Below are 25,581 nucleotides of genomic sequence, written 5' to 3' on the forward strand. Positions count from 1 at the left end.
CGCCTCGCGGCGCCGGCACCTGCCCGCGCGCCCCCCGCGAGCCCCGGGCCCGCGAGCGTTGGCGTTGGCGTTGGCGGCGCGCGCTGGGGCATGCCCCGCGCCTAGGGCCCGGGGGGCGCGCGGGGGGCGCGCGGGGGGCCCGGGCGGCGGCGGCGGCGGCGGGCGCGGCGCGGGGCGCGTGGATGTGGCGCCGGGCCCGGGCGGCGGCGGGCTCCAGCGGCGGGACCCCTTCGCCCCGCCCGCCTTCCCCTTCGCTCCGCCGGGCGAGGCCGAGGCCGCGGCCGTGATCGGCCGGGAGCCGGCGGCGGGGGGAGGCCGGGGCCGGGGCCGGGGGCGCCGCCGGGGCGCGCGGGGCAGCGGCGGGGGCCGCGGGGGCCCGGGCGCGCGGGAGCGGGAGCGGCCTGGGGAGCCGGAGCGCACCATGGAGGCGGCGGCGGGCGGCCGCGGCGGCTTCCAGCCGCACCCGGGGCTGCAGAAGACGCTGGAGCAGTTCCACCTGAGCTCCATGAGCTCGCTGGGCGGCCCGGCCGCCTTCTCTGCGCGCTGGGCGCAGGAGGCCTACAAGAAGGAGAGCTCCAAGGAGGCGGGCGCGGCTGCGGTGCCGGCGCCGGTGCCCGCGGCTGCCGAGCCGCCGCCGGTGCTGCACCTGCCCGCCATCCAGCCGCCGCCGCCCGTGCTGCCCGGGCCCTTCTTCATGCCGTCCGACCGCTCCACCGAGCGCTGCGAGACCGTGCTGGAGGGCGAGACCATCTCGTGCTTCGTGGTGGGCGGCGAGAAGCGCCTGTGTCTGCCGCAGATCCTCAACTCGGTTCTGCGCGACTTCTCGCTGCAGCAGATCAACTCGGTGTGCGACGAGCTGCACATCTACTGCTCGCGCTGCACGGCCGACCAGCTGGAGATCCTCAAAGTCATGGGCATCCTGCCCTTCTCGGCGCCCTCGTGCGGGCTCATCACCAAGACGGACGCTGAGCGCCTGTGCAACGCGCTGCTGTACGGCGGCGCCTACCCGCCGCCCTGCAAGAAGGAGCTGGCGGCCAGCCTGGCGCTGGGCCTGGAGCTCAGCGAGCGCAGCGTGCGCGTGTACCACGAGTGCTTCGGCAAGTGCAAGGGGCTGCTGGTGCCCGAGCTCTACAACAGCCCGAGCTCCGCCTGCATCCAGTGCCTCGACTGCCGCCTCATGTACCCACCGCACAAGTTCGTGGTGCACTCGCACAAGGCCCTGGAGAACCGGACCTGCCACTGGGGCTTCGACTCGGCCAACTGGCGGGCCTACATCCTGCTCAGCCAGGACTACACGGGCAAGGAGGAGCAGGCGCGCCTCGGCCGCTGTCTGGACGACGTCAAGGAGAAGTTCGACTACGGCAACAAGTACAAGCGGCGGGTGCCCCGGGTGAGTGTCCCGCGCCACGGCCGGGCCCGGGGAGTGAGTAGGAGGGCGGGCTTCGGAGAGGGTGGGGCTTCCGCCTGGGTCAGGGGCTCTGCCTCCGCCACACGTCTCAGGGTTTGGTTTGGTTTTAAGGAAATTTGGGGTGGCGTTGGCGTCCCCGTAGATGGCCATGTATCTGGGAGGAAGGTCCTCCCGTCCGACTCCTGGGACAAGCCGCTTGCCTGGTTGGGGGCCTCGAGGGCAGGCCAGGGTGGGTGAAGCCTTCCTGAGGCCCATAGCCGGTGCCCAGCTGGGCCGGGAGGGGCAGGCTTCAGACCTCGGACTCTTCTGCCCTGAGTCCCGGGAAGTTTGATCCCGGCCGCGCCCAGGCTGGAGCCGGCAGCCCAGGCCTTCCTGGGGCCCAAGGAGGTGTCCAGGCCGAGTTGGCGGAAGGGACCGGCCCTGGCCCTAACGCTCCCGGGCTGGCACACAGAGGGGCGCCTGCCCCTGTGTCCTAGCAGGCAGAACTTGGCCGGGCAGGGCCTGTTTGTGCCTTGAAGGTTTGGGAGACAGACACCAAACCGAAGCCAGGTGTTCGGGCTGTGGTGGCAGGGGGCCGAGACTCGGCGACTCCAGCTCTGTGTGTCTGCCCTGGCCTGCCAGGGAGTGAATACCAGAGTCCCCCGTGCGGGGGCGAGGGCCACTTGGCACTGGGCTCGGGGACTGGACAGCGGGCACCCGGGGCCCCGAGTGTCAGGGTAGCCGCCGGCCTGCGATTTGTTTTGGATGCGCACGTTTCCTTCTCTCCTTCCCTCTGAAACGCTGAAGGGCGCCGCGGGGAGGGCCGCTGGCCTAGGCCCCGTTGTTTGCCAGACGGAGGATCTGTGTGATCCAGCCTGGCAGCTCCCGGGCCACTCGACGCCGAAACCATTCAGTGGGGTCCACGCTAACTTTCTGTGACATCTCCCCCTCTCCCCGAGTATTTGTAACTTTTCTTTTAAATATCCAGGCTTATTAAGTTGCACACACAGAATGCTGCATTGGCTCAGCTATTCTTGGGAGGCCTAATTAATTCAGCTATTGCATCAAACTTTTTTTTTTTTCCGAATCTGTGAATAGATGCTCCCGCCCGGTTTTCTCTGGGCGCCCCTCCAGCAGAGTGTCAGAGTCTCAGGGAGCGGAGGAGGGGAGGGGAAGTGAGGGCCTGTCGCCTGCGCTCAGAGGGGGCCACCGTGTGCGTTTGTGGATTTGTGGTGTTTCTGCCCTTGGCTAGGCTGGCGCCCAGGTGGCAGCTGTCTGCAGACTGTGGGGCTGGGATTGGGCGGGAGGGACCGTCTGAGTGGGCAGCGCTGGTGGGGGAGTGTGCTGACGGGAACGGCCGGCGGCAGATCCCAGCAGGCTGGCCGGGCCCTTCGTTTTAGGCTGGGAGCTGGCTCTGGGTGGCGTGGTGGGTGCTCCCTGCACACTGGGGGCCTTTCTGTTTGGGGTGCCCGCCCCATCGACAGCCATCGTGGCCCGAGGGAGCCCCGTGTGCAAGATGGTGGTGGGTTCTGGCCGGCTGGGTAAGCCCGTGGTGGGTCACTTACCCCAGGGTGGAACGCAGAGGGGCTTGTCTGACTGGGTGTGTGTCTGTGTCTGTGTCCGAATCTGGGTCGTGTACGTGTGTGGTTGTCTTCCTGGGGTGGGCTCTTTGTTGCAGCTGCAGGCCCGGGCCTCAGCCCTCTTGCAGCAGGCTCTGCTCTTCTGGACGTGGGTGTCTGTAGGCTCAGCTCGTGGGCCCAGGGACTGCCAGGTGAGAAGGCAGGACCGTCCCCTGAGCCACAGTCCCAGGGAAGAGGTCAGAGGGGGCTTTCATGCCCGGTGATTTCAACAGATGGTCAGCGCCACCCTTTCTCCGTCTGTGCTCCCCCCAGCGCCGCTCAGAAAGCTCATTCGCCGGTTAAAAAAGTCTCCCTAGTGATGACCAAGATGTGATGGCTGTAAGTGGTTGGGGTCCCCGGGCCGAAGTGTCAGCACGGCCTATCCTCGCAGTGGTGGTATGGGCCGGCGGTCCGGTGTCCCTCCTTCCGGGCCTCGGCCGTGTGGCTGTTGGGCCGCTCGCGCGCTCCTGTGCCTTCCTGCCCCTCCTGCACCTCGGGGGGCGCTCCTCCCGCCGGCCTCACCTCCTGTCCTGTTCCCGGGACTCTGCCCACTGCCTTCTCTCTGTGACTGTGCGATTGGGAATTCTGGGGTGCGTGGTCCTTTTCAGAAGTCGCCAGCACAGCCTGTCTACATGCCAGGGACACCCCACCCGTGAGAAGTGGGGGTCTGAGCCTCAGGATCAGGGGGACCCATGGCTGCCCAGACCCTGCTTGTTCTGGAAGAAGCTGCCTGGGAAGACCCCCTCCTGGCGCCCTGCCCGCCTCTGTTCACCCCTCCCACTCCCTGCTCGACAAATTATTCACGGGTTGTGTTTTGATTTCTTCACTTTTCTCGTAGTTGATTTTAATGTTTTTGATCTCCCGAGGCCGAGGGCAGAAAGGAACAAAGAGTGTGCTGGCACCACTCTTTGCGGGGGCCTTGGGTGCCGGGGCCATGAAGTGAGCCGAAGTGCGTTCCAGGTGCTGGGGGCCTAGGGGTCGCCCGGGTCTCCTGCCAGACGGAGGCCCGCGTCCTCTGCCATCAGCAGTGGGCGGGGGCCAGGGATTCTCGTGGGGTCCTGGTGCCCGATGGCCTTCGCTTGCCCTGCTGTGCCTGCGGCCTGACCACGGTGGGGCGACAATCCCTGTGGTCGCCCCAGCGTGGGACAGAGTCGGGGGGCGGGGCTCCAGCCTGAGCTGGAAACCCTTGAAGGTGGCACGTCCATGTGTGCCAGACGGGGCCCTCCTCAGTGATGCCCCCCACGCCACGGGGGCCCCAAGGACGTGCTCTCGGCCGTCCCACGGCTGTCGGGGCTGCCGGGGCCCTGGCTGCTGTCCTTGGTGTCCCGCTCTGGGCGGGTCTGAACGTGGAGCCCCACGGGGCTGCTCCCATGTCCTCGCCCTGTCCCTCGCTCCGTTCCTCACTAGCTGCCTGACCTTGAGCAAGTTTGCCTCAGTTTCCTCACTTGTGAAAGGGGGACTGTAGTAAGTAGCGGCCATTGGCAGTGTGTTCTGGGGGGTGTTTAAGTGATGAGGTCATAGGCGGGGCGAGGACGTGTCCTTCTGCTGCTGGGAACGTGTGGCGAGGAGATGGGGGCCTCGGAGCTTTCCCACGGTCCCCTCCCCTTTTCTTCTGCCCAGTCAGCTCTGTCCCGTATCTGATGGCGTTTGAACCAAACGGGACTAGTGTTTTAACGGTACGGCTGCTATCGGTCATGGTGGGACGTAGGTGCTGCCGCCTGGGACGCACCCCTCGTTCCGCGGGAGGGCTCCTCGCAGGCCGAGCAGGCGGCAGGGGGGTGCGCTGTCTCCCTGGGGCTGGAGCCAGGCCGGTCCTCGTGTGGTTAAGAAACTGGCTCCTGGGAACTGCTGCGCCTTCGGAGGGTCCCGCTTCTCATACTGGAGACCGGGGATGGTGTTCGCTCGCCGTGCCTCTGTCCTTCAGACGCTGAGTCCTTGCAGGAGTCGTCTTCATAGAATTGCCTGCACGCCAGGGGCCCGTGGGCCGGTGGTCGCCGTGGTGTGTGGTGTGAGCGTCCACGGTGCGGTCTGTCTAAATTCCTAGCGCTGGAACAGTTTCCCTGCGTCACCCGATGACGGCTCTCTAGTCAGAGAGCAGTGTTTCCTCAAAGTAGAGACCCGGCCGGACTGTTGGCGTGGAGGAGTGTTGAGTCTCTTGGTCTCTGTTGGGGACCGGCTGTGGCTGTGGTGGAGGGGGATCTGGGCCTCTGAGCTGGCTGCGTGTTGTGCATTCAAGCCGAAATGGCCACGGGAGGGAATGGAATTGGGAACGTGCGACAGACTGGAAGGGGCTCTGGCCAGCATGCCTTTCCTGGCACTCCCTCTTTCATGGGGGGATGTGCTCACCTGATGCCGTCAGGTTTGGCCATAGATGTAGAGGTTTGGCTGTCCTTTTTTTTTTTTTTTTTTCTTAAGCTATTTATTTCTTTATCTGTGTATCTATCTATTTATCTATCTGCTTTTCTTGGCTGCACCGGGTCTTAGTTGCGGCACGCACGCGGGAGCTAGTTCCCCGACCAGGGATCAAACCTGGGCCGCCTGCATTGGGAGCGCGTATCTTAGCCACTGGACTGCCAGGGAAGTCCCTCGGCTGTCCCTTTGTCCACTTGTTTTGCTTGAGGTTTTCATGGGGCTCCATGGTGATTTCCTGGCTTTGGATGCTCAGCTGAGAAGGCGGGGTGCCATTGGGTGATGTTGTGAGGCCAGACTCCTGGACGGGCCCTACCCCTTGTGCAGGAGGACAGGGTCTGCGGGTCGGTGTGGTCCTCAGCGCGAAGGCCCCAGAGTGAAGGCCAGGGCCTTGTCAAAAGGGAAACAGCAGCTTGAGGAGCCTCTGGTTGCTGCCCTGAGCCCTGTGGTCAGCCGTGTGTGAGGGAGGGAAGGCGTGGGGGGCTGGCCCTCAGTCTCTGTGCAGTGAGCGGGCCACGTCTGCCCGTCTTCAGCCATCCTGCCGATGTCCAGGACGTCTCTTTGGAGCTGGGTGGGGCCCTCGTCTCTCTGGGGGCAGCAGAGTCCTTGAGTGGCCCTCGCCTCTGACCCTCCTGCCCCCCGGGACCCTTCAGTCAGCGTGGGGCTTCGAGAGTAGGGCCGGTGGCTCCCACACTTCCTTGCAGCGCGTCTGGGTACCGTCTGTCTGAGATGCCAGGCGAGTCCCACGAGGAAGTCTGGGGAGGGTGACCGCCGGGCGCCGGGAGGGCCTGGGGGAGGCGGTGCTTCCGGGCCCTGCGCCCCGGCTGTCTGGCGGGAGGTGTCCGTGGCCGGCGGCCGGACTCTCTGTGGCCCGGAGACTGTTACACAAGCAGCAATAATGTGTCTCTTTCTAAGGATTGCGAAAGTTGGGGAGGATTTCTCCACTGGAAGAATTATGCAAGTTTCAACTGAAATGTTTTTTAGAAGTTTCTTTGTTTTGAGTTAAAATACAGAGGCTGAATTATTTCCTTAAGATCTGTGAGAGGTGCGGGAGAGGGAGAAGGCTCCATTCTTCCGAGGGCCCTTCCTTCCCTCCTGCCCACTGGTTATGGGGGGATGGGGCGAGTCCAGGGGGGCCGGGCCCTGAGATCGCGGGGCGGGGGCTCTGGGCCACACGCATCCGTGGGTTAACGAGGGCGGGCTGATCCGAGCCTCAGAGAAGGGACGGGAAGTCGTTTCCGGGAGTGTGGGGCCCACGCGGTGGGGTCTGAAGCTGGTTTTGGTCGGAGTTGGGTTAGCACTGCGAATGGTGTCCGTGTGAGTGGAGTGGGGCGGGCGGGGCCTTGGGCTGCATATGTGTCCACGGTGTGACCTGTGCCAGCGTGGCCCGGGCCCCCATGCAGCCCCAGGGCAGGCGGGGAGCAGACCACAGCTCTGATGCTGCCTTCTGTGAACACGGGGCTGGCTTCTAGAAGCGCCTACTTCAGCGCAGTGGGACGGCCTGGGGAGCAGACAGGACGCTGTCGGGTATTTGGCGTTTGCGTCTCCTCTGATTTTACATTTTTGGTTTAGAAAGACTCACAGAACACTGCGACTTCTTGATTTTGCAGCTACGGATAATTCAGGAAGTTGGCGTGGCTCTGTGGGCCGTGCAGCCCGCAGCGGTCAGGTCTGCCCCGCGGTCTGGGCTCTCCGGGGAGCCCTTGTTGTGGCCGGCTCTGGGGTTGTGTGTTTGTGGTTGTGTTGTCGGCTTCATGGTGGGGGGGGGCTGTTGGTCTCGGCTGGGTCCCCAGTTCCGGGCCTGGAATAAATACTCGTTGAATGACTCATAGAGGCATGAAATCACTAATCGTCAAGGTTTACTGGCAGCTTGGCTGTCGATGGCTAGAAAAGGAGAGAGCGGGGAGCTTTCCCGGGAGTGGGCAGAGGTGTCCTGTAGGTGTCGGGCGTCCTCGCCCTGCTTCACACTTGCTTGGGTCTGCACGGGGGGCTCGAGGGACGCTCTCCCTGGACAGGCCTCGTGTGGCGTTGGCCCCGACGTGGCTCCCGCCGGGACGCTGGTGGGCTACTTCGAAAGGAACATCTCTTGTTGAAAGTAGGCTCCCCGCGACGTGGCCAGCAGCGTGGAACTGGGCTGAGTGTCAGGACTGTAGGTGGGGGCGATGGATGCATTTTGGGGTCAGCCACTGGGTTTCAGGTGGTCCTGTGTGCCCACGCTGGCCTCCCTCAGCCCCCGAGGAGCTGTTGGCCACGTCGTCACAGGAGCCAGGTGGTTGTGATGGGTGTCTGGGGACCTGCCCGAAACCTGGGCCTGGCGGCATGGTCTTTTCCACACCCCACTCTTCCCAGCTGGGCAGGGGCGCCCCCGTGCCTCTCCTGGGCCACGTAGCGTGTTCCGGGAGGGCCGAGGGTCTGTCCCGCTTCGTGTGCAGGAAACTACCCCAGCACGGGAGCCCGCCTCCACATCCATGGGCCGTCACAGCCACACCCGCCACCAACAGCCAAGCGGGCCCGAGCCCTTGGGAGGCCAGCGGGCCACCTGGCTCTGAGGCTGGGGGTATCTGGATGGCCTGCGGGGCTGTGACTGGGCCTGTGAGTGGCCCGCTTTCTGGGTCCACGTCTGTTCTCTGACACCTCAGGGTTCTTTCATGTTCCCGTGGCCCTGGTTCATGGCTCAGGCCCGGCGGGTGGGCGAGGCACCCACATGGCAGCGGCAGTGACAGGCGAGCTGGCTAGTGACCGCGTGTGCTGCCTTCACAGCCGACCTCCTCGCTCTCCGGGGTCGCCACGGTCCGCGCGGTGGTCCCGCGGCCCTCGTGGCTCCTCCTGCCCGTCCTCGTGGACGCGTCCCCGTTTGCCCGACGTCCTCCTCTTGGATCGACTCACTGCTGCTCCTCCACCCTTGAAACAAGAGGGGCCCTGCAGACCCTCTCTCGCCCTGCATGCAGCTGGGGTGCCTCACACGGGGACCCACGGGTCCAGCCGTGGACGGCAAGGTGCACAGTCTTCACGTGGACCCGCCGGGCGCGGGCCGGGCCCTAGAGACGCTGGGGCCTCGCCGCCCCGGTGCTTCGTGTTCCAGCCGCCGCCGGCCAAGTGAGGCTGGGCTGGGAGGCGGGTGTGGTTGTCTGACTCCAAGACCTCGCCCCCTGCGGGGCGGGTGTGTCTCTGGAACCTCAGGGCCGGTGCTCCGTGAGCCCCTGGTGGAGTTGGGGCAGATGGGGCAGGGGCGCCACTGTGCTGCCCCTGGAGGAGGGGCAGGTGCATGTGTCCCATGGGTGGTTCTGGAAGCCCCTGGCCCCTCCCCACCGGAGGTCAAGGCAAGGTAGAGGTGCTGGGCTGCAAGGGGGGAGCCTTGGGGGCGGGGGGGTCTCTGCTGGCCTCGCCCTCCTTCTCCACCTGGGGTGGGGACCCCAGGCCTGGCGTGAAGCCCCCGGGGGTCCCAGCCCTGCCCTCCCTGGTCACGCTTGGGGCTGCTGGCTCCCCTCACCTGCCGCCTCCCGCTTCCTGGCGTTCGAACCGCGTTGCCCAAACCGTTAAAAAAATTATACTCCCAAGTTGAATGATATGCAAATGTAGTCAATTAAGCGAGGGGATTTTAATTAGCAGTTTAAGTTCATGTGTGAAGTGCCTAGCCTTAATTACTTGACAGTTTTGTTGTAAATTTGCTAAGTTTTTTTTTGCAGAACTATCAAAACTGTGATTTTTTTTTAACATCCTTGTATGTAATAAGTGTCGCCTAGCTTGCCTGACCCTAGTGGGTCTTCTCTGCATTTATAAAGCTCTTTAGACTGTGAGACCGAGGTAGGCCCTGGGCTGGCCCCGTGTCACTCCAGGAGGTAAGCTGTGCTCCGCGTGGGCCCGGGCGGCCGTGCAGGGTCCTGGGCTCCCTGGTGGGGGACACTCAGGACTCTCTTCCCAGCTGGGGTCCGGCCACCTGCAGCGGAGCCGGGGCCGGGCCATGTGCCAACGGGTGCGACTGCAGAGGACCGAGGCCCCGGCCCCCGCCCCGCCTCACCCCGCCCGGCGCTGGCACCCCTGCGGGCTGGGTCCCCGGCATCCCTGCCTGCCGTGAGGGCCCGGGGATTCCAAATCGCGCTCCTTCCCCACCGACCGCGAGGAAGAAGGCCTCTGCTCCTGCCCCCCCTCCCCCGCCCCCGACAGCGCGGCCTGAGGCCGGCCCCATGTCCAGTCTCTGCCGCGGGGTGGGTGGCCTGCAGGGGAGGTTGGGGCGTGTTGCTCTTCTTGTTGGATCCGTGTTGGAGTCTTCTCCTGTTTGGGGAGAACTTGCTTTCATTTTCCTGTTGCTGCTGTTGAGGTGGTCTTGAGTCACTTGGGGGGGCTCCTGTGGTTTTTAGTGCCCGTCGGGATTTAACTACCCGAGCCGGAGGCCTCTCACGCATCACGTACGTAATTAGGCTTTTAAATGTTCCGTTAAACACTTACACTTGTGTTGCGATTTCTCTCATGCGTCCCCGTGCCAGAGGCCCTGGGGTCCCCGGGCCTGAGGACTGTGGCCGGGACTCCGCAGGGCAGCCCTGCAGCCTGGCCCTGCGGTGGCTGTAAGCGGGCAGAGGGCTGGGGGCGCAGGCCGTGCCTGGGGCTCGCGAGAGCCATAGACGCTCCGGGGCCGCCTGGGCCTGTGCCTCTGCTGCTACGGGGTGAGTGGAGCGGAGTCCTGCCCAGCAGGGCCCACCGCCTGAAGGGACCAGTGCTTGTCTCTCAGTGCCGTGGTGACGTGTCTGCGACTTGTAAACTGGGAGATTCAAGAGTGCCCCGAAGTCGGGAGGTCGGTTCACGCAGCCGCGCGCCCGGCTCCACACGTGCCGTCGTGTTACTCATTTCGTTTCATCTAGCTCCTTCCTCCTCTTTAAAGGCAGATCCCAGGCATCATCTCACTTCACGTTTAAGTGTTTCGAGATCCGTCTAATAGATACGGAGTTGTGGAAAATCACCACCACCCTGCCATGAGTGCATCTAAAAAGGTCGTCGAGAACGTCTTGGTGCCGGCCGGGCCCCGGCCTGTGTTGGGATCCCGCCGTCTCAGACACAGTTCCCTCGGGGCTTTGTAGGGTCCGGGGCCGCTGTTGCGGGTGGTTGACAGCCCTCCCTTGGGCACACGCACCTGTGTGCACGTATGTCTGTACAAGTCTGTGCGTGTTTACAGCCACATAGCATTTTTGCGAGTAATCTGTGGTGCTGAGGGTCCTGGCATTTCTTCTGCATCCGAGGGTTGGGCCATGTTGTTGTTACTACACGTGATGCTTCAGGGTGTGTCTTAACACGGATCCCTCGAAGAAAGCTCAGCACAGCAGTGCATGGTAGCGCGGAAAGTCACGTACACCTGCCAGCTGCTTCCTGCCCCCACCCCCCACCCCCCCGCCCAGGACACCATCCTGAACGTCCGCCTGTGTCTGGACCTGTGTCCAGCGAGGCTGCTGGCTCTCACCTGGGCCTTGTTGCGCGGTCTGTTGGCCTGGTTGCTGAGCGTGCGTCAGCCTGTCCCCACTCTTGTGTCGAAGGACTTGGGAGCGCCTGCGAACAGGCATGTGGAGCGTCCTTGGTGCAAGCGTGTGCACGTGTGTCTGGAGCATGGGCTGTGCTGGGTCAGAGGTCATGCTGAGCTGTTTTCTGAAATGGTTGTACCGGCTGACCGGCCTCTGTGGGGAGGGGAGGGGAGGGCCTGGGTCCTGAGGTGGCTCAGATCAGTAGTCACCGCAAGTGCCTCTCCTCAGATGCCTGGGAGTTTCGGTGAGTTTCTCGTAGGAGATTTGGTGGCTCAGAGCGAGCTCCCTGGCCTGTTTCTTTCATTTAATTATTCACGCACACGGTGTGTCTCTATACTTTTCTGGCATCTTTGGTCGCGTGGGGTGACTTTGTGCACTTAAATCTGCGTGCACATTCCTGGGTATTTCTCAGGAGACTCTGACCCCCGCGGGTGTAGGTCCTTTTTAAGGGCTCTTGATTTTGTTACCAAAATTCTTTCTCTGAACGGGTGTGCCAGTTACACGCCCACGTTCCTACCTTCTCACAACGTTAGGTTACCGTCATTCAGAATAGCTTTGTTAATGTGAGAGGTGAATAGCTCTCGGTTCCTTTTTTGCTGATGGGGTCGGCCATTTTGTTATTTTTAGTATTTTTTTCTGTAATTCTCCTCATATGTGGTTTTTTGGTGTGTGTGGTAAAATATATATACTATAAAATTTCCCACTTTTTTTTTTAAAGTGCACAGCTCAGTGGCATTAAGCACATGCGCACTGTTGCGCAAACATCACCACCGTCATCTCCAGAACCTCCTCATCTTCCCAAACCGACACTCTGCCCCCATGAGACACTCACTGCCCACCCCCTCCCCCAGCCCTGGCTCCACCCTCCTACTTTCTGTCTCTGTGTGGCTCCTCCAGGGACCTCACAGAAGCGGGATCACACGGAATTTGTCCTTTTCTGTCTGGTTTATTTCACTCGACATCGCGTCCTCACGGTCCACGTTGGAGCAGGTGTCAGAATCACCTTCCTCCTTAAGGCAGACTAGTACTCCGTTGGGTGGATGGACCACATTTTGTTTATCCGTCATCAGACAGTGGACAGTTGGGTTGCTTCCATGTTTTCGCTACGGTGAATAGTGCTGCCGTGAATGGGTTTAGCCTTCTTGCAGTTTTGTCGGGCACGTTCTCACAAGTGGACTGCCTGGTCACACGGTAGTTCTGCGTCTGCTTTCTGAGGAGCCTCCGGACTCTCTTCCGCAGCAGTGGTGCACCTGCGTCCCCGGTTCCCCATGTCCTCGCCGACACTGGTTTCTGTGTTTTGATGGCGGCCACGGGTGTGAGGTGGTGTCTCGCTGTGCCGTTGATCCATGTTTCCTGGTGGTCAGCGATGCTGAGCGTCTCGTCATGTGCCTGTTGGCCGCGTGTGTGTCTTCTTTGGAGAGAGGTCTGTGCGGAGTCTTTTGCCCTTTTTGAACTGGGCTGTTTGTCTTGCCTTGTTGAGCTGTAGGAGTTCTCTGCCTTTTCTGGAGTCTGATGTTTTGTCTGCTGGTTCAGTCACCCCTCTTGTCACTGTGGCTGGACACCCATCTTTGTACAAGGAGACCCCACGTGCCTGAGAGACTCTGGTGCAGCCGGGCACAGTAGGAGGTGCAGTGAGTGACCTGCTGGAGGGGAGGGGCTGCGGGCGAGCCTCACGGTGGAGCGTGGTGGGCGGACCTGGATGCAGACGTCGTTCATGATGGGGAGTCCGCGCTGTTCCCGGCTCGTGGGGGCTGGGAGAGAGCCTGCAGGGGCCGGGGGTGGCTCTGCCCACCACGCGCGGGCCGTCTTCACGTCCTGGGGAGGCCTCTGCGAGGGCGGCTGCACATGCGCCCTGGTCGGGGCCAGGCTTTGGACAGATGGCCGGGCCTCGGCCCGGGGTGGGGAAGGGGGCAGGGCAGGAGCGTGTCAGGCTCCGAGGGGTGGCCCGGCGAGCCTGGCGTGAGGCTGCCTTCTCTCTGTGAAGTCTGCCTCCTGCCCCAGTTTCTGGAGAAAGTTCTGGTAAGAGGAAGTGATGGACTCTCTGAAACTGATGCTTCTCCCCACACAGAGAACCGTGTCTCCACCTTTTAAGCGTGTCACCAGATGTGGGTGGCGTGCTGGGCCCAGAGCTGGCGGACACCCGCCCCTGCCCTGGACAGCTTGGGGGCAGCTCGGGGCAGGAGTGCCCGCTGGCCAGATGCTGACTTTTCCCGGGAGACTAGGAGGAAGGTCAGAGCTGCTCCTGGGCAGCCGGGGGGCCGACGCTGAGCTCGGGGCCAGCGTGAGGACCTGCAGCCCCACCCGGCTGGGCTCCAGGACAGGTGGGAGCCCAGGAGCCCGAGCCTGGGACTGCTGGCCCCTTGGTGTGTCCTCCCTCTACCTTCGGACATCGCTTCCCGCGTGACTGGCGCTCGTGCCCCTCTCGGGGCTCAGCCCGGCCCCCAGCCGTGATTTCCATTGGATTTGGCATTGGTTTCAGGAGGCCACGGTAACAGGGGGCCCGGGAGACACGGATCCTCCGGGTGGGCCACTCGCTGTTGTGCTCCGCCACCTTGCGGAGGTGTGGGTGGTGAGGCTCGGGGTGGGGGGGTGGCATCCCTCCCCTGGAGCCCCGCAGGGCCTTGAGGTCACGGGGTGGCCCCCTGGGGCCTGGGTGGTGGCCTTGGCTGGGGCGGCCATGCCCCCCTGCCCGCACCCTGGCCCCGGGGCTGCACTGCCTGAGCTGATGACCTGGACCATCCCCGATGTTTGCTTTCCAGACGTCCCCGTCTTGGCCTCCTGCAGGGGGGGTGCGGGCTTGGACCTGGGGGGCCGAGGTGACCGTCTGCTCTTCCGTCCAGCTTTGTCTTAGCTGTTGACTACGGATGTGAGACGGGGTAGTGGGGCTGTGCAGCCTGCCGTTGGCTCTCGAAAGGAGGGTCCTTGATTGTTGTTTTGCAGATACCGCCCGGTCCGCCCGCTGGGTGGGGTGACGCCACTGGCTGGATTCAAAAGGAAGACCCGGTGGTGGGAACCTGGGCGCGGCCTGCAGTGACCACAGTGAGGGTGGCTCTTTGTGTTTGGGTTAAAGAAAAGAAGGACTTGGAAATCGCCCAGAGGGCTCTCCCCGGCCTCTCCCTCTGCCCACAGTGAAGCAGAAATCACTGTCTTTGGATCTGATTTTAACCCACCCCCCACATCTTCTCTGTGCAAATAGTAGCAAGTATAACTTTTTGGTATTTCTGGTCAAGTAGAAGTTTCTTGAAACTTAGAGAGGCAGCCTAGCTTAGTGGTTAGGGGCATGGATTCTTAAAACCTGACTCCTGGGAATTCCCTAGCGGTCCAGTGGTCAGGACTCGGCACTTTCATTGCCGAGGGCCCGGGTATCATCCCTGGGTGGGGAACTAAGATCCCACAAGCTGTGTGGTGCGGCAAAAAATTAAAAAAATAAAATGTTGGTTCTTTACAAAAAACAAAAACAAAAACAACAAACAACCGAAAAACACTTGCTTCCCAGGCCCAGATCCTGGCTTGGCCAGTTTCTCACTTGGATCTGAGGCCCTGTTACTTCCTCGGGCCTCGGTGTTCCCACCTGTAAAGTGGGGTGGTGGGGATGCCCACCCCTGCGTTGGTCACGATGAAGGCCCAGCACCGTACGTGTGCTTCCGGCTGCTCTGGCCCTTTTTTTTTCCCAAAGCCGGGGCATCTGACAGGAGGCAGTGGGCCCGACAAGCCGTCCCAGGAGCCCAGCCGGGGCCATGTGTGGGCATAGCGGGCTGGCACGGTGGCCTCCCTGCATCCAGCCGGGCCAGTGGGGCGGGCGCCAGCAGGTGCTGTGAGCAGAGCACACGGTGAGCCAGGCGGCCACAGCTCTCGGTGCCAGCAGCGGGCTCATGGGTGGACTGGGGCCTGTGCTGTCTGTGGTCATTGTGCCCCATGCTGGCCACCCCGATGGACCTGCAGGTTCTCAGCCCACTTCCAGGGGGTGGGGTCCGAGATGGGGTGGGTAGTGGTGCGTTTGGCCTGGGCCCCTGCGTGTGGTCCTGTTGGGATGCCGGGAGCCACCCGCGTCCTGGGGGCCCTCGGGCTCTGTGTGCAGGCCGAGCGTGCGCGGGCGAGCTCGGCTGCCCACCTCAGCCATGCCAGCAGGTGGTGCCCGGTGACGGGCTGCGGAGTCCCTTCTCTGCCAAGTTCAACCTTCACGTGGCCCCATGGCGGGAGGGAAGACCTGCATTCTGTTTCAGAGCAAGGCTGATGGGATGGGATTTCAAGTGGGAGAACTTTGGGTAATTCTTCAAGCGGTGATTTAGGTAAACGAGGTTCCTTCCCTGTCCTGCTGTTGTTGGGCTGGGGGCTTGGGAGGGAGGAGCCCGGGGGGCGGGGTCATGGGCCGACCTCTCCTGTCAGCAGGAGCCAGGGTCTTGGGTCTCGGACAGGCCTGGCTGCATGGGGGGTGGGGGTGGGGGGGGTGGGTAGGGGTGTGGGCGTCGCCATTCCCCTGCTCCCTGTTGGTCCAGGTCCTCACGTGCTGGATTCTGGATCATTGTACCAGAGAGTTGAATTGGAATTTGACATTTGTTTTTATAAGCAGGTTTGTTACTGTTCAGGAAATCTGGAATTTTGAGAGTTAGGTTTTTCATGCTGTTTGATTTCTGACGCCTTTGGGTCCGTCTTAGAAAAATCACTCAGCGCGGCTTAAATACCGCAGGCGGTCACTGCCCTGCGCGAGCTGGGCATCCCCAGAGCGCCAGGCCCATTCTTGGTGCGCGATCCCGTGTCCTCAATCTGTGGTGTGGCTGCTGCTGCCGTTGGTAAACCTGGTGCCTCTCCTTGGTTTGGGACTTTTTTTTTTTTTTTTTTTTTTCCGGTACGCGGGCCTCTCACTGTTGTGGCCTCTCCCGTTGTGGAGCACAGGCTCCGGACGCACAGGCTCAGCGGCCATGGCTCATGGGCCCAGCTGCTCCACAGCATGTGGGATCTTCCCGGAGCGGGGCACGAATCCATGTCCCCTGCATCGGCAGGCGGACTCTCAACCACTGCGCCACCAGGGAAGCCCGGTTTGGGACTTTTTAAGAAATCTTCAAACCTGCAGTGAAGCTTTGAGAGCAGGTTCACCAAGGTTCACGCCTGCTATGCTGGAGGGAGTGTCCATCACTGTGGTCCTTGGGTGTGTGACCACCGGGGGGCCCAGCTGCTGCCCCGTCCCGAGCCTGTCGTCCCTCTTCGCCCTTTCACAGCGGTTTGCTTCTGCTAGGGACCCGCCAGGATGCGCCCTGGGCCGCCTGTCTTTTCCCAGGCCGTCTCCTGAGTTCCTCCCCACCTTTGGTCCTGCCTGACGCTGCATTTGGAGGGCGGGAGCCGTCCAGGACCTCCAGCCGAGGTGCCTGGCGTGTCTCCTGGTCGGTGTCAGGTGGCGTTTGGGGCGGGATCGTGATGGAGTCGGCCTCCCCTTGGGCACGGCAGCTTTTGGTCACTGTCGTGAGTGGGATCTGCCTTTTCCCTTCATGGTTAATAAGTAATCTGTGGGCAGACTTTAGACCCTGCCAGCATCCTGTCCTCGTGAACTTTCTCCTGGTGGGTTCACTGTCCCTCTGCAACGCTGCCTGACCAGCAACAGTGGCCGGTCTGCTTCTCCTGGAGCTCTGCCCTCCCTCCCTCCCCCTCATGCTGCTTGGTGTCACCAAATTCAGCCCATTTCAGTGTCCCAATCGTTCTGTCATTATCTGATGCCTAAATTGTCCCTCTTTTGGCCACCTACTGGGACTCGGTCTCTCCTGATGGCTTTTCTCCCACCCCCCACCGCCATGCCCCACACCTCATGGCAGCGTGTGGCCCGTCGTCTCCTGACGGCTCCCTTACAGGGAGCCGGGTCACCAGGTGGTTTAGTCTGAGACGCGGCCCCTTGATGTGGACACGCCTGCCCCAAGCCAGAGCCCGGGGGATGGGTACCAGTCTCGGTAGGGGTTGCCTCACGTCGGGCGGCGGTGAGGTGACTGCTGACGGCAGATGACCTTTCTGCCCGTGAACGTTGGGCTGTCTTCCACTTCTCATTGTTGGGGGTCATGGGTGGAACCCAGCCGCTTCCTCTCCAGTGGCTCGTGTCTCGGGGGCCTCCCACGGGGCTGCGTCCATTGACATTTCACTGTCCCTGGGCCCAGAGGCCGGTCTCTGCGCCTGTGTCCACTCCACCCTGGGCTGTGCCCGGGTGCGCCGTGCGCTGGGGTCGCTCACACTCTTCCCTGCCCAGAACGTCCTCTCGTTCCTGCGCCTGGATCTGTGTCCTTCTCTGGGCGAGTGGGGTCAGGAGGGCAGGGAGCCTGGTGCGCAGCACGGCCTCCAGGTGCCTGTCACTTCGGTTTGAGGTGGAATGGAGAGAATTGAAAACCGTCCCTTTTTTCCCTGTTTGGAAAACAAACCTTTATCCTACCTCAAATTTCTGAAAGCCCCGTAAGATTTAAAAAAAAAAAAAAAAAAAGGTGGGTTGACTCATTTTAGCTACCCTAAGAAGGATGAGAGTGTTTTGAGAGCAGTAGTGGCTGTTCGAGGATGAGGTCGCGCCCTTGGCACAGCCCGGTGCTCTGAAGCTCTTCTGGGCTGTGCAGGGGCAGCCAGGCTCCCAACAGGTGCCCCGTGGCTGTGCGGCTGGGGAGGCCCCCAGGTTCCAGGCCCTGTGCTGGGGATACAACCTCCCAGGGAGCAGTTTGCAGGGTCCCCTAGGGCTACAGTGCTTTGTACCTGCCGAGGGCCTCCATCCGTTTGAGCTGCTGGCCACAGAGAGTTGCCAGAATGTTAATCCAAGGACAGGCACGTCAGTGCTTTGTGCCCAAAGAGAAGACGGAGCTTAAAGACACGCCTGGCCCCTGGCCACGGGCACCTTGCCCCTGGCTTTCCGGCACAGTCCATGTGCCTCCAGAGAGGACGAGGCCCGTGTTCCCACAGCCCCTCCGAGCTCGGGACGGGTTCCTTGGTTAAGGCCAGTGTCGGGCCGATGCCCAGCTCTGCCAGAAGAGCCTTCCAGTGGGTCCAGCCTATCAGCAGAAGGTTGTAAGTACTGAGCCTCACAGGAGAACGAGGGCCTGACTGGAATGGATGTTCAGGGCCCGATTTGATGCACGTTGCTTTGGCTGCTCCGTGCGGCACCGTGCACCATGGCTCACAGCCTCGCCCGTCCCGACCTGTAGCACGTGGGTATGGGCCGAGCCCTGCCACCCTTTCTGGCACCGGCCCCTGCAGTCAGCCAGCGTGGGCATCGCGAGGCCCCCGGATCAGTGTGTGCTCTTGATGTACCCTTCGTGTGTCCCTAGGGCCGGGCCTCCGGTGAGGGGAGGAGGACCCATCGCGGGTCTGTCCTCATACGGCGATTTGAGGAGACAGCCTGTGCACCTAAATTCTCTCAAGCCCTCCTGCACACACGTGTTGTCCCCGCCAGGGGCCTCGCTTTTATTCCTGGGGATGCGTTTCTCAGTAAACAGGCCACACGCTCCAAGCCCGATGGTGAGGCAGAGGCAGAAGTGGGCCACGTGAGAGGAGGAGGAGGTGGCCCTGCTGTGCGTCCAGCCGGCCGCTGTGTCCCGGCCCTGGCCTGCCCGCCGCCCGCAGGGTCCAGGGGGATGGCATGTTCCTGAGCAGCGGGCATAACAGGGCCTCGCTGTGCGGTGCCATCGGCTGGGCCGCACCAGTGCTTTCTGCCGCTCAAGGCCCTGGTGCCGTCCGTTGAGGCCCCTTCCGCGCCCCGCCTGGGTGTTGGATTCTGTGTGGCGCACAGGGAACCAAGGTGCCCTCATTTGGTTGCTGGAGGGCATGTGGCCCCGGAGAGCCCAGCCCGAGTGGGAAGGAACGCCATAGCTGCCACGTGGTGTGAGGGGTGCGAGGGGCGGGGGCGACCCGTCGGCAAAGGCCTTGGCCAGGCTTAGCGCTGGTGGCGCCTGTCCGTCGTGGGCAGAGGTGGACCCTGCAGGCGGAGTGCTCACTGCCGGGGCGGGAGGTGCTCCGTTCTCCTGGAAGCCTCACACCCGCCCCGCTGATCCACGGCAGGGCTTGCTGTGACGGGGGAACCGTCCGGGCCCCATGCACGCCCTGCCGCGACTGCCTTGCTGCGCAGCTTGCCCCTGCCACAGGAGGTGACTGCGCTTGCTGGTGTCCCCCCGCTCTGCAGTCAGAGAAGGGCCGGAGGTGCCATAGCAGGGGCAGCCAGACCTCTGTGGGCTGCGGTCCTGTAGTGTGTGTGCGCTGCCGGGCCTGGAGCCGTCCTGAGCTGTGCTGCGTTGTTTCAGGTGCCCCAGGTGTATTGATAGGTGGTTTCTAGGTGGGTCCAGGGGGACCTCTCTCGAAAGTTCCTCCGAGACTTTCTGATGCACGTGGGAGCTTCTTGTTTATCTCGAGATGTCGATTCTGAAGTGTCGGGAAGGTCCGCCATATAGACTGGGCCGTCGACCAGCATGATGCACCTGCTTGGAGCGCTGGCCGGCGGGCCTGTGTCCCTCCACCCTGGCCCCAGTGCACTGGTCCAGCCTCTTGCCGGCCCCTCTGCCCTTGGACGAGGCAGCATCGGGCTGTGGGCCCAGCAGTGGATGGAGTTGTCTCCAGGATTGGTGCTGACGGAAGGAGCCAGCTGGCCCAGGCCCTCCGGCCCATCCTGGAGCACACAGGGGGCTGGGAAGCCCCACCCACCGGGGGTCCTTCTCCTTGCTCCCTGTCCCTCGAGTAGCCCGGAAGCCGTGCTGCCTCCCCCAGGAGCCGTCACACGGAAAGCTCGGGGTCTTTGTTTGCCTGTTGTCCATTTTGATTTACTTGGTGCTCAGTCTAGACGTGCTGATGCGCACCCTCTGGCTGCCGGACAGTCCTTGTGTGCACTTCTGGTTGTCACTGCCGCCCCTGGTTGGGGGAGCTAAGTTGGGATCTTCTGTTTGCTTCCGACGTCCTCATGGTGCAGGCCAGCTGACTCTGGCTGTGACTCGGCCTTCGCAGGCAGGATCGGGATGTCCTGGGTGGACACGGCCGTGGCGGCTCCTTTTCTTCCAGATGCCCGTTCCCGCTGCGGGGCACAGGTGACCTTTAGCCACATGCTGCCCAGCAAGGCCCGCTTTGTAATGTGGTGGAAGATGCGGGCTTGTGCCCCTGCTCCCCAGGTACGTGGACGTCACTTCTCCGTCTTTTTGGGGTTTGAGGGTTTGATGTTTGTTCTTAGCACGATGTGGGCATCCTTTTACTTTTACTGTCACGTAGGGTCATGGCTAAAGGGCCGAAGGCACAAACCCAGTGTACCTGTCCTGTACTCCCCACTTGGCTTTGGGCAGGGGCTTCCTTTGGTTCACGGCTTATCCTCTGTTGACCCGTGTTTCTCAGTCACCTGTGCCTGCCACCCGTCCAGGCCTGCCCATGCCCTTGGCATCTCAGGTCTGGATAAATCCACCCTTCGTGCTGACTACTGTGGGACATGTTTACCCTGAGCCAGCGCATGTGTTCTGACCTCATTTTCTGTCTGCTCTAGGTCCTGCGTCCTGCCCTCACTTCCTGTCTGCTCTGGGTCCCGCGTCCTGATCTCACTTCCTGTCTGCTCTGGGTCCTGCGTCCTGATCTCACTTCCTGCCTGCTCTGGGTCCTGAGTCCTGTCTGCTCTGGGCTCTGTGTCCTGACCTCACTTCCTGTCTGTTCTGCATCCTGCATCCTGATCTCATTTCCTGTCTGCTGTAGCTCCTGCGTCCTGATCTCATTTCCTGTCTGTTCTGCGTTCTGATCTCATTTCCTTTCTGCTCTGGGTCCTGAGTCCTGACCTCACTTCCTGTCTGCTCTGGGTTCTGTGTCCTGACCTCACTTCCTGTCTGTTCTGCATCCTGCATCCTGATCTCATTTCCTGTCTGCTGTAGCTCCTGCGTCCTGATCTCATTTCCTGTCTGTTCTGCGTCCTGATCTCATTTCCTTTCTGCTCTGGGTCCTGAGTTCTGACCTCACTTCCTGTCTGCTCTGGGTTCTGCGTCCTGACCTCACTTCCTGTCTGCTCTGGGTCCTGCATCCTGACCTCACTTCCTGTCTGTTCTGCATCCTGCATCCTGATCTCATTTCCTGTCTGCTGTAGCTCCTGCGTCCTGATCTCATTTCCTGTCTGTTCTGGGTCCTGCGTTCTGATCTCATTTCCTGTCTGCTCTGGGTCCCACATCCTGATCTCACTTCCTGTCTGTTCTGTGTCCTGCGTCCTGATCTCGTGTCCTGTCTGCTCTGGGTCCTGATCTCATTTCCTGTCTGCTGTAGCTCCTGCGTTCTGATCTCATTTCCTGTCTGCTCTGGGTCCCGCGTCCTGATCTCACTTCCTGTCTGCTCTGGGTCCCGCGTCCTGATCTCACTTCCTGTCTGCTGTAGCTCCTGCGTCCTGACCTCACTTCCTGTCTGCTCTGGGTTCTGCGTCCTGACCTCACTTCCTGTCTGCTGTAGCACCTGCGTCCTGATCTCACTTCCTCTTTACTCTGTGTCCCGTGTCCTGACACCACTTCCTGTCTGCTCTGGGTCCCGAGTCCTGATCTCACTTCCTGTCTGCTCTGGGTCCTGCGTCCTGACCTCACTTCCTGTCCGTCTTGCGTCCTGGGCTTGGTCATTGTTTCCTGCTCCCCTGTGTGGTGCTGTCCCCCTCCTTGAGGCTGAGGTGCTGGACCTGGCGTGTGCCCTGCCTCTTCCCTCTGAGCCCGGCGTCAGGGAGGTGACTGCGGCAGACCTGGCGCGGGCCGTTTGCCTGGTTGCAGGTGCCTGGTGGCAAGTCCCGGCTGTTGGTCCATTGCTCTCCTGTCCTCTGGAGCACTTTCTGCCTGGACGTCGGCGTCTCTCTCTGTCATTTCTGGGGATTTCTTCCACTTTCTCATCCAATACTTTCCTTTTGCCTGTCGACTTTTGGGTTTTGTGATTTTAATTTTTAACATGTCTTTTTTTGTTTTTCGTTTCCTTAGTGAAAGTGCTCACCTGTTCTTGTTTCATGGATGCAGTATCTTGTCTGTTATCCCCAGGGATATTATCGGCGGTTTCCTCTGAAACCCTTTGGTTTTGGGGCCTCGGCTTTCCCCACGCTGGTGGTTCTTTATCGTCTGCTCATGACGTGGGGAAGCATGAAGGGCACCGGTGGTGTGGCGTGGCTGGGCACTTGGGGTCCGCCGAACTGTCCTGTGGACACACTTGCAGATGAGCCCCTGATGTTGCTCCCGAGAAACGTCCTCTCTGCCCGCCGTGGTCGCTGGCGTCTTCGCACCCCGCGCTTGTCCACGTGGCCCCTGGCCCTTCACCGCCGCTGCCGGCCCAGCCTCCTCCCACCCGCGCAGGTGCTCCTTCGCTGGAGGGTGGGGGCTTTGGCGGTTCTTGAGAGGAGAGCGGGGTTGAAGCGTCTTTGTTCTTCCATCTTGAAACTGGTTTTCTTTCGTTACGCATTTTAATTATTCCATCTTCTTGATGAGTTTCTCTGAATTTGCAAAAGGTTTTGGCATTTTAAGCATTCGGGAAGGAAGAGCATAAAGAGCTGCTTTAAAAAGGAAGATGCAGTATTGCCAGTGATTTGTGACTTAACCAGAAGCAACTCTCATAACCAGGATTTATTTTCTCGCAGTGTTTTGTTTCTTGCTAGTGTGTGTGTGCATGTGTGTGCACACGTGTCCACACAGGGTTCACCGCCCTTGAAGGTCTTGCACTCAGCATCTCGGGCTGAGTGTGGTCTTGACTGATGTCTGGAGGAATGACTCAGACCCTCGTTCTGAGGTTTAATCACCCCCGAGTGTCGAGCGGAGGCAGTCAAGGGAGAACGTGAACCAAGACAATTTTGGAATTGCCTTTTAAAAGTGGGTTGAAAGCTCTTTGTTAAGAAGTGAAAAGAACCACAGGAGTCGTTCGGTAGTAGAGGTTCGTCAGGACACGTCTCGCTTTCCTTTCTCCTTTTTTGAGATTTTCTCCCGTGGCTAAGTCAGCAGAAGTGTTTCATCACGGGCCGCCCAAGGCCCAGGGCCTCCTCTGCGGGGTGTGGGCCGCAGCTCTCTGTTGGTGCTCATTCTTGCCGGCTTTCTAGACCAGTGGTTCTAGAGCTTGAGCTTCAGAATTCTTCAGTGACTAGCTTGTGAGTCCCGCCCCCGGAGTTTCAGATTCCTAGACCTGAGCTGGGCCCCGAGAATTTGCATTTCTTACAAGTTCCCAGGTGACGCTGCCCCTGGGCCCCCCTGGGAGAAGCCCTGGGCTGAGGCCAGACCCCACTCGTCTATGTAAATAAACCTGTATCTGCTCACGGCCTTGCCCGTGGCATCCACTTGGCCTGTGGCTGCTTTTGTGGGAGCCTGGAGCAGCTGGAGTGAGAACGCACGCCCCAAAAAGCCAAAAAAAAAAAAAAAAAACCCCAAAATATGGTTGTCCTTTATAGGAAATGCTTGCAGGTTCCTGATCTGGACAAAGAAATGACTTGAACGCATGGCCACGGCATTTCTGCGAATCTTTTTGGGGGATGGAAAAGGACGTGCTTGGGATCGACCACAGATGAAATGGTGGCCTGTGCTGCTCATTTACACTTGTCATTGACCTTTGGGGATTGTTTCAAGCCGTGGAACAAGTGAGTCCTGCAATATAAAAGCTCCAGTTGGGATAATTGCTGTATAGTTTTTTTAAAGGCAGCTTTTTAAAGGTATAATTAACATAATAAGCTGTGCATATTTAAAACGTACAGTTTGATAACGTTGACAAATGCGTACACACGTAAAACCATTGCTACAATCAAGGTGAAGAAACCGTCCCTCACCCGCGAAGTGTCCCGTGCCCCTCGGCGGCCCCTCCGGCCTGTCCCGCCCCCCCCCCCATCCCCACCCCGGGCAGCCACCGAGCAGCTTCCTTCACTCTAGATGGATTTGCCTTGTCTAGAGCTTTATATAAATGAAATCTCTTTTTCGGTCTGGTTTCTTCCACTCAGCATAATTATCTTGAGATTCTTCTGTGTGGTCATGTCAGTAGTTGGGTTTTTTGTTTCTGTTTTTGCTCCATTGTACGGCTTTGCCACAGTTTGTTTCTTCATTCACCTGCGGATGCTTGGGATCCTTTCCAGTTCTTGGCTGTTACTCATACAGCTGCCGTGAACGTTCCTTTACAAGTTTTGCCGGGACGTTCATGTCTCACTCCCTTGTGTAGACACCTAGGTGTGAATGGCTGGGTCGTGTATTTGTGTGCAGGTTTGCCTTTCTAGAAGCGCCGAGCTGGTCCAGAGCGCCCGCACCGCTCCCCATCCCCGCCAGCACTCGCTGTGGTTGCCCTCTTATTTCAGCCCTTCCTTCTAAAACAAGGTTTTAGGGGGGATCTCATTGTGGGTTTAATTTGCGTTTCCCTAATGACGTTGGGCATCTTTCTGTGGGCTTATTTGCCGTCTGTGTGTCTTCTATGGTGAAGTGTCTGTTCAAGATTTGTCAGTTATTTAAGTGGAGTTGTTGTCTTATTGGTGAATTTTGAGAGTTCTTTATGTATTCCGAGTGCAAGTCCCTTTTCACGTTTATGCTCTGCAAAGCTTTCTCCCTGTCTGTGGCTTTCTTTTTTCTTCATAGCGTGGCTTTCTTTTTTCTTTCTTTTTTTCTTCTCAAGAGTAGAATTTTAACATTTTGATCAACTCCAGTGTACCAGTTGGTTCTTTTGGACGGGGCTTTTGATGTTTTAGCTGAGAAATCTTCCCTAATGCAAGGTCACAAAGATCATCTCTTTTGTTTTCTTCCACAGATTTTGTAGCGTTCAGGTTTACATTTAGGTCTGTGATCTATTTTGAGTTAATTTTGGGGAATGATGCAAGGTCCATATCCAAGTTCATATTTTTGCATGTGGATGACCAGTTGTTCCAGTCCCATTTGTTATAAAGACTATACTTTCTTTACTGAATTTTCTTTGCACTTCTGTCAAAAATCAGTTGTCCGTATGTGTGTGGGTTTATTTCTGGACTCTCTTATGTTCAATTGGTCGAGTTGTCTATATCAATGTGCTGTTTTTGATTATTATAGCTGTATAATTCTTGAAATCAGGTGATATTCACTCTCTAGCTGTGTTCCTTTTCAGAGTTATGACTATTTCAGGTCCTCTGCATTTCCATATGAATTTTAGAATCAGTCTGTCAATTTCTGTGAAAAAAATCTTGCTGAAATTTTGGTTGGGATTGAATTAGATTATAGGTCAATTTGGGAAGAACTGATATTTTAACAGTTTTGAGTTTCCAACCCATGGTCAAGGTATATTACTGCATTTATTTAAGTTATTCTTAGTTTCTCTCAGCAATATTTTATAGTCTTCAAGGCACAGGTCTTTGATGCCTTTTTTCAGATTTATTGATTTATCTCCAAGTTTTTTCCTTTTCTTTTTTGGTATTATTGTAAGTACTCTTTTTTTTTGCGGTACGCGGGCCTCTCACTGTTGCGGCCTCTCCCATTGCGGAGCACAGGCTCCGGACGCGCAGGCTCAGCGGCCATAGCTCACGGGCCCAGCTGCTCCACAGCATGTGGGATCCTCCCGGACCGGGGCACGAACCCGTGTCCCCTGCATCAGCAGGCGGACTCTCAACCACTGCGCCACCAGGGAAGCCCTGTAAGTACTCCTGTTTTTTAAATTTCAGCTCCTGATTATAAGTTGCTAGTACAATTTATTTTGCATCTTGCAACCTTGCAAATCATTCTAGTAGATTTTTGGAGATTCCGTCAGGTTT

The 25,581-nt window shown here is 59.8% G+C and overlaps 1 protein-coding gene across 1 annotated transcript in view; it reads left to right on the plus strand.

Annotated features, from left to right (window-relative positions):
- The first annotated feature begins 362 nt into the window (after positions 1–362).
- SKI (SKI proto-oncogene) overlaps positions 363–25,581 on the plus strand; it is a 60,814-nt gene continuing 35,595 nt past the window's right edge. Inside the window, exon 1 of the mRNA XM_082615814.1 lies at positions 363–1,390. Within this exon, the coding sequence (XP_082471940.1) occupies positions 422–1,390 (969 nt within the window). The 5' untranslated portion in view covers positions 363–421. The remainder of the gene's footprint in view (positions 1,391–25,581) is intronic.

This window comes from Mesoplodon mirus (assembly GCF_964341445.2).
Source record: "Mesoplodon mirus genome assembly, chromosome: 3".
Classification (NCBI taxonomy): Eukaryota; Metazoa; Chordata; class Mammalia; order Artiodactyla; family Ziphiidae; genus Mesoplodon; species Mesoplodon mirus.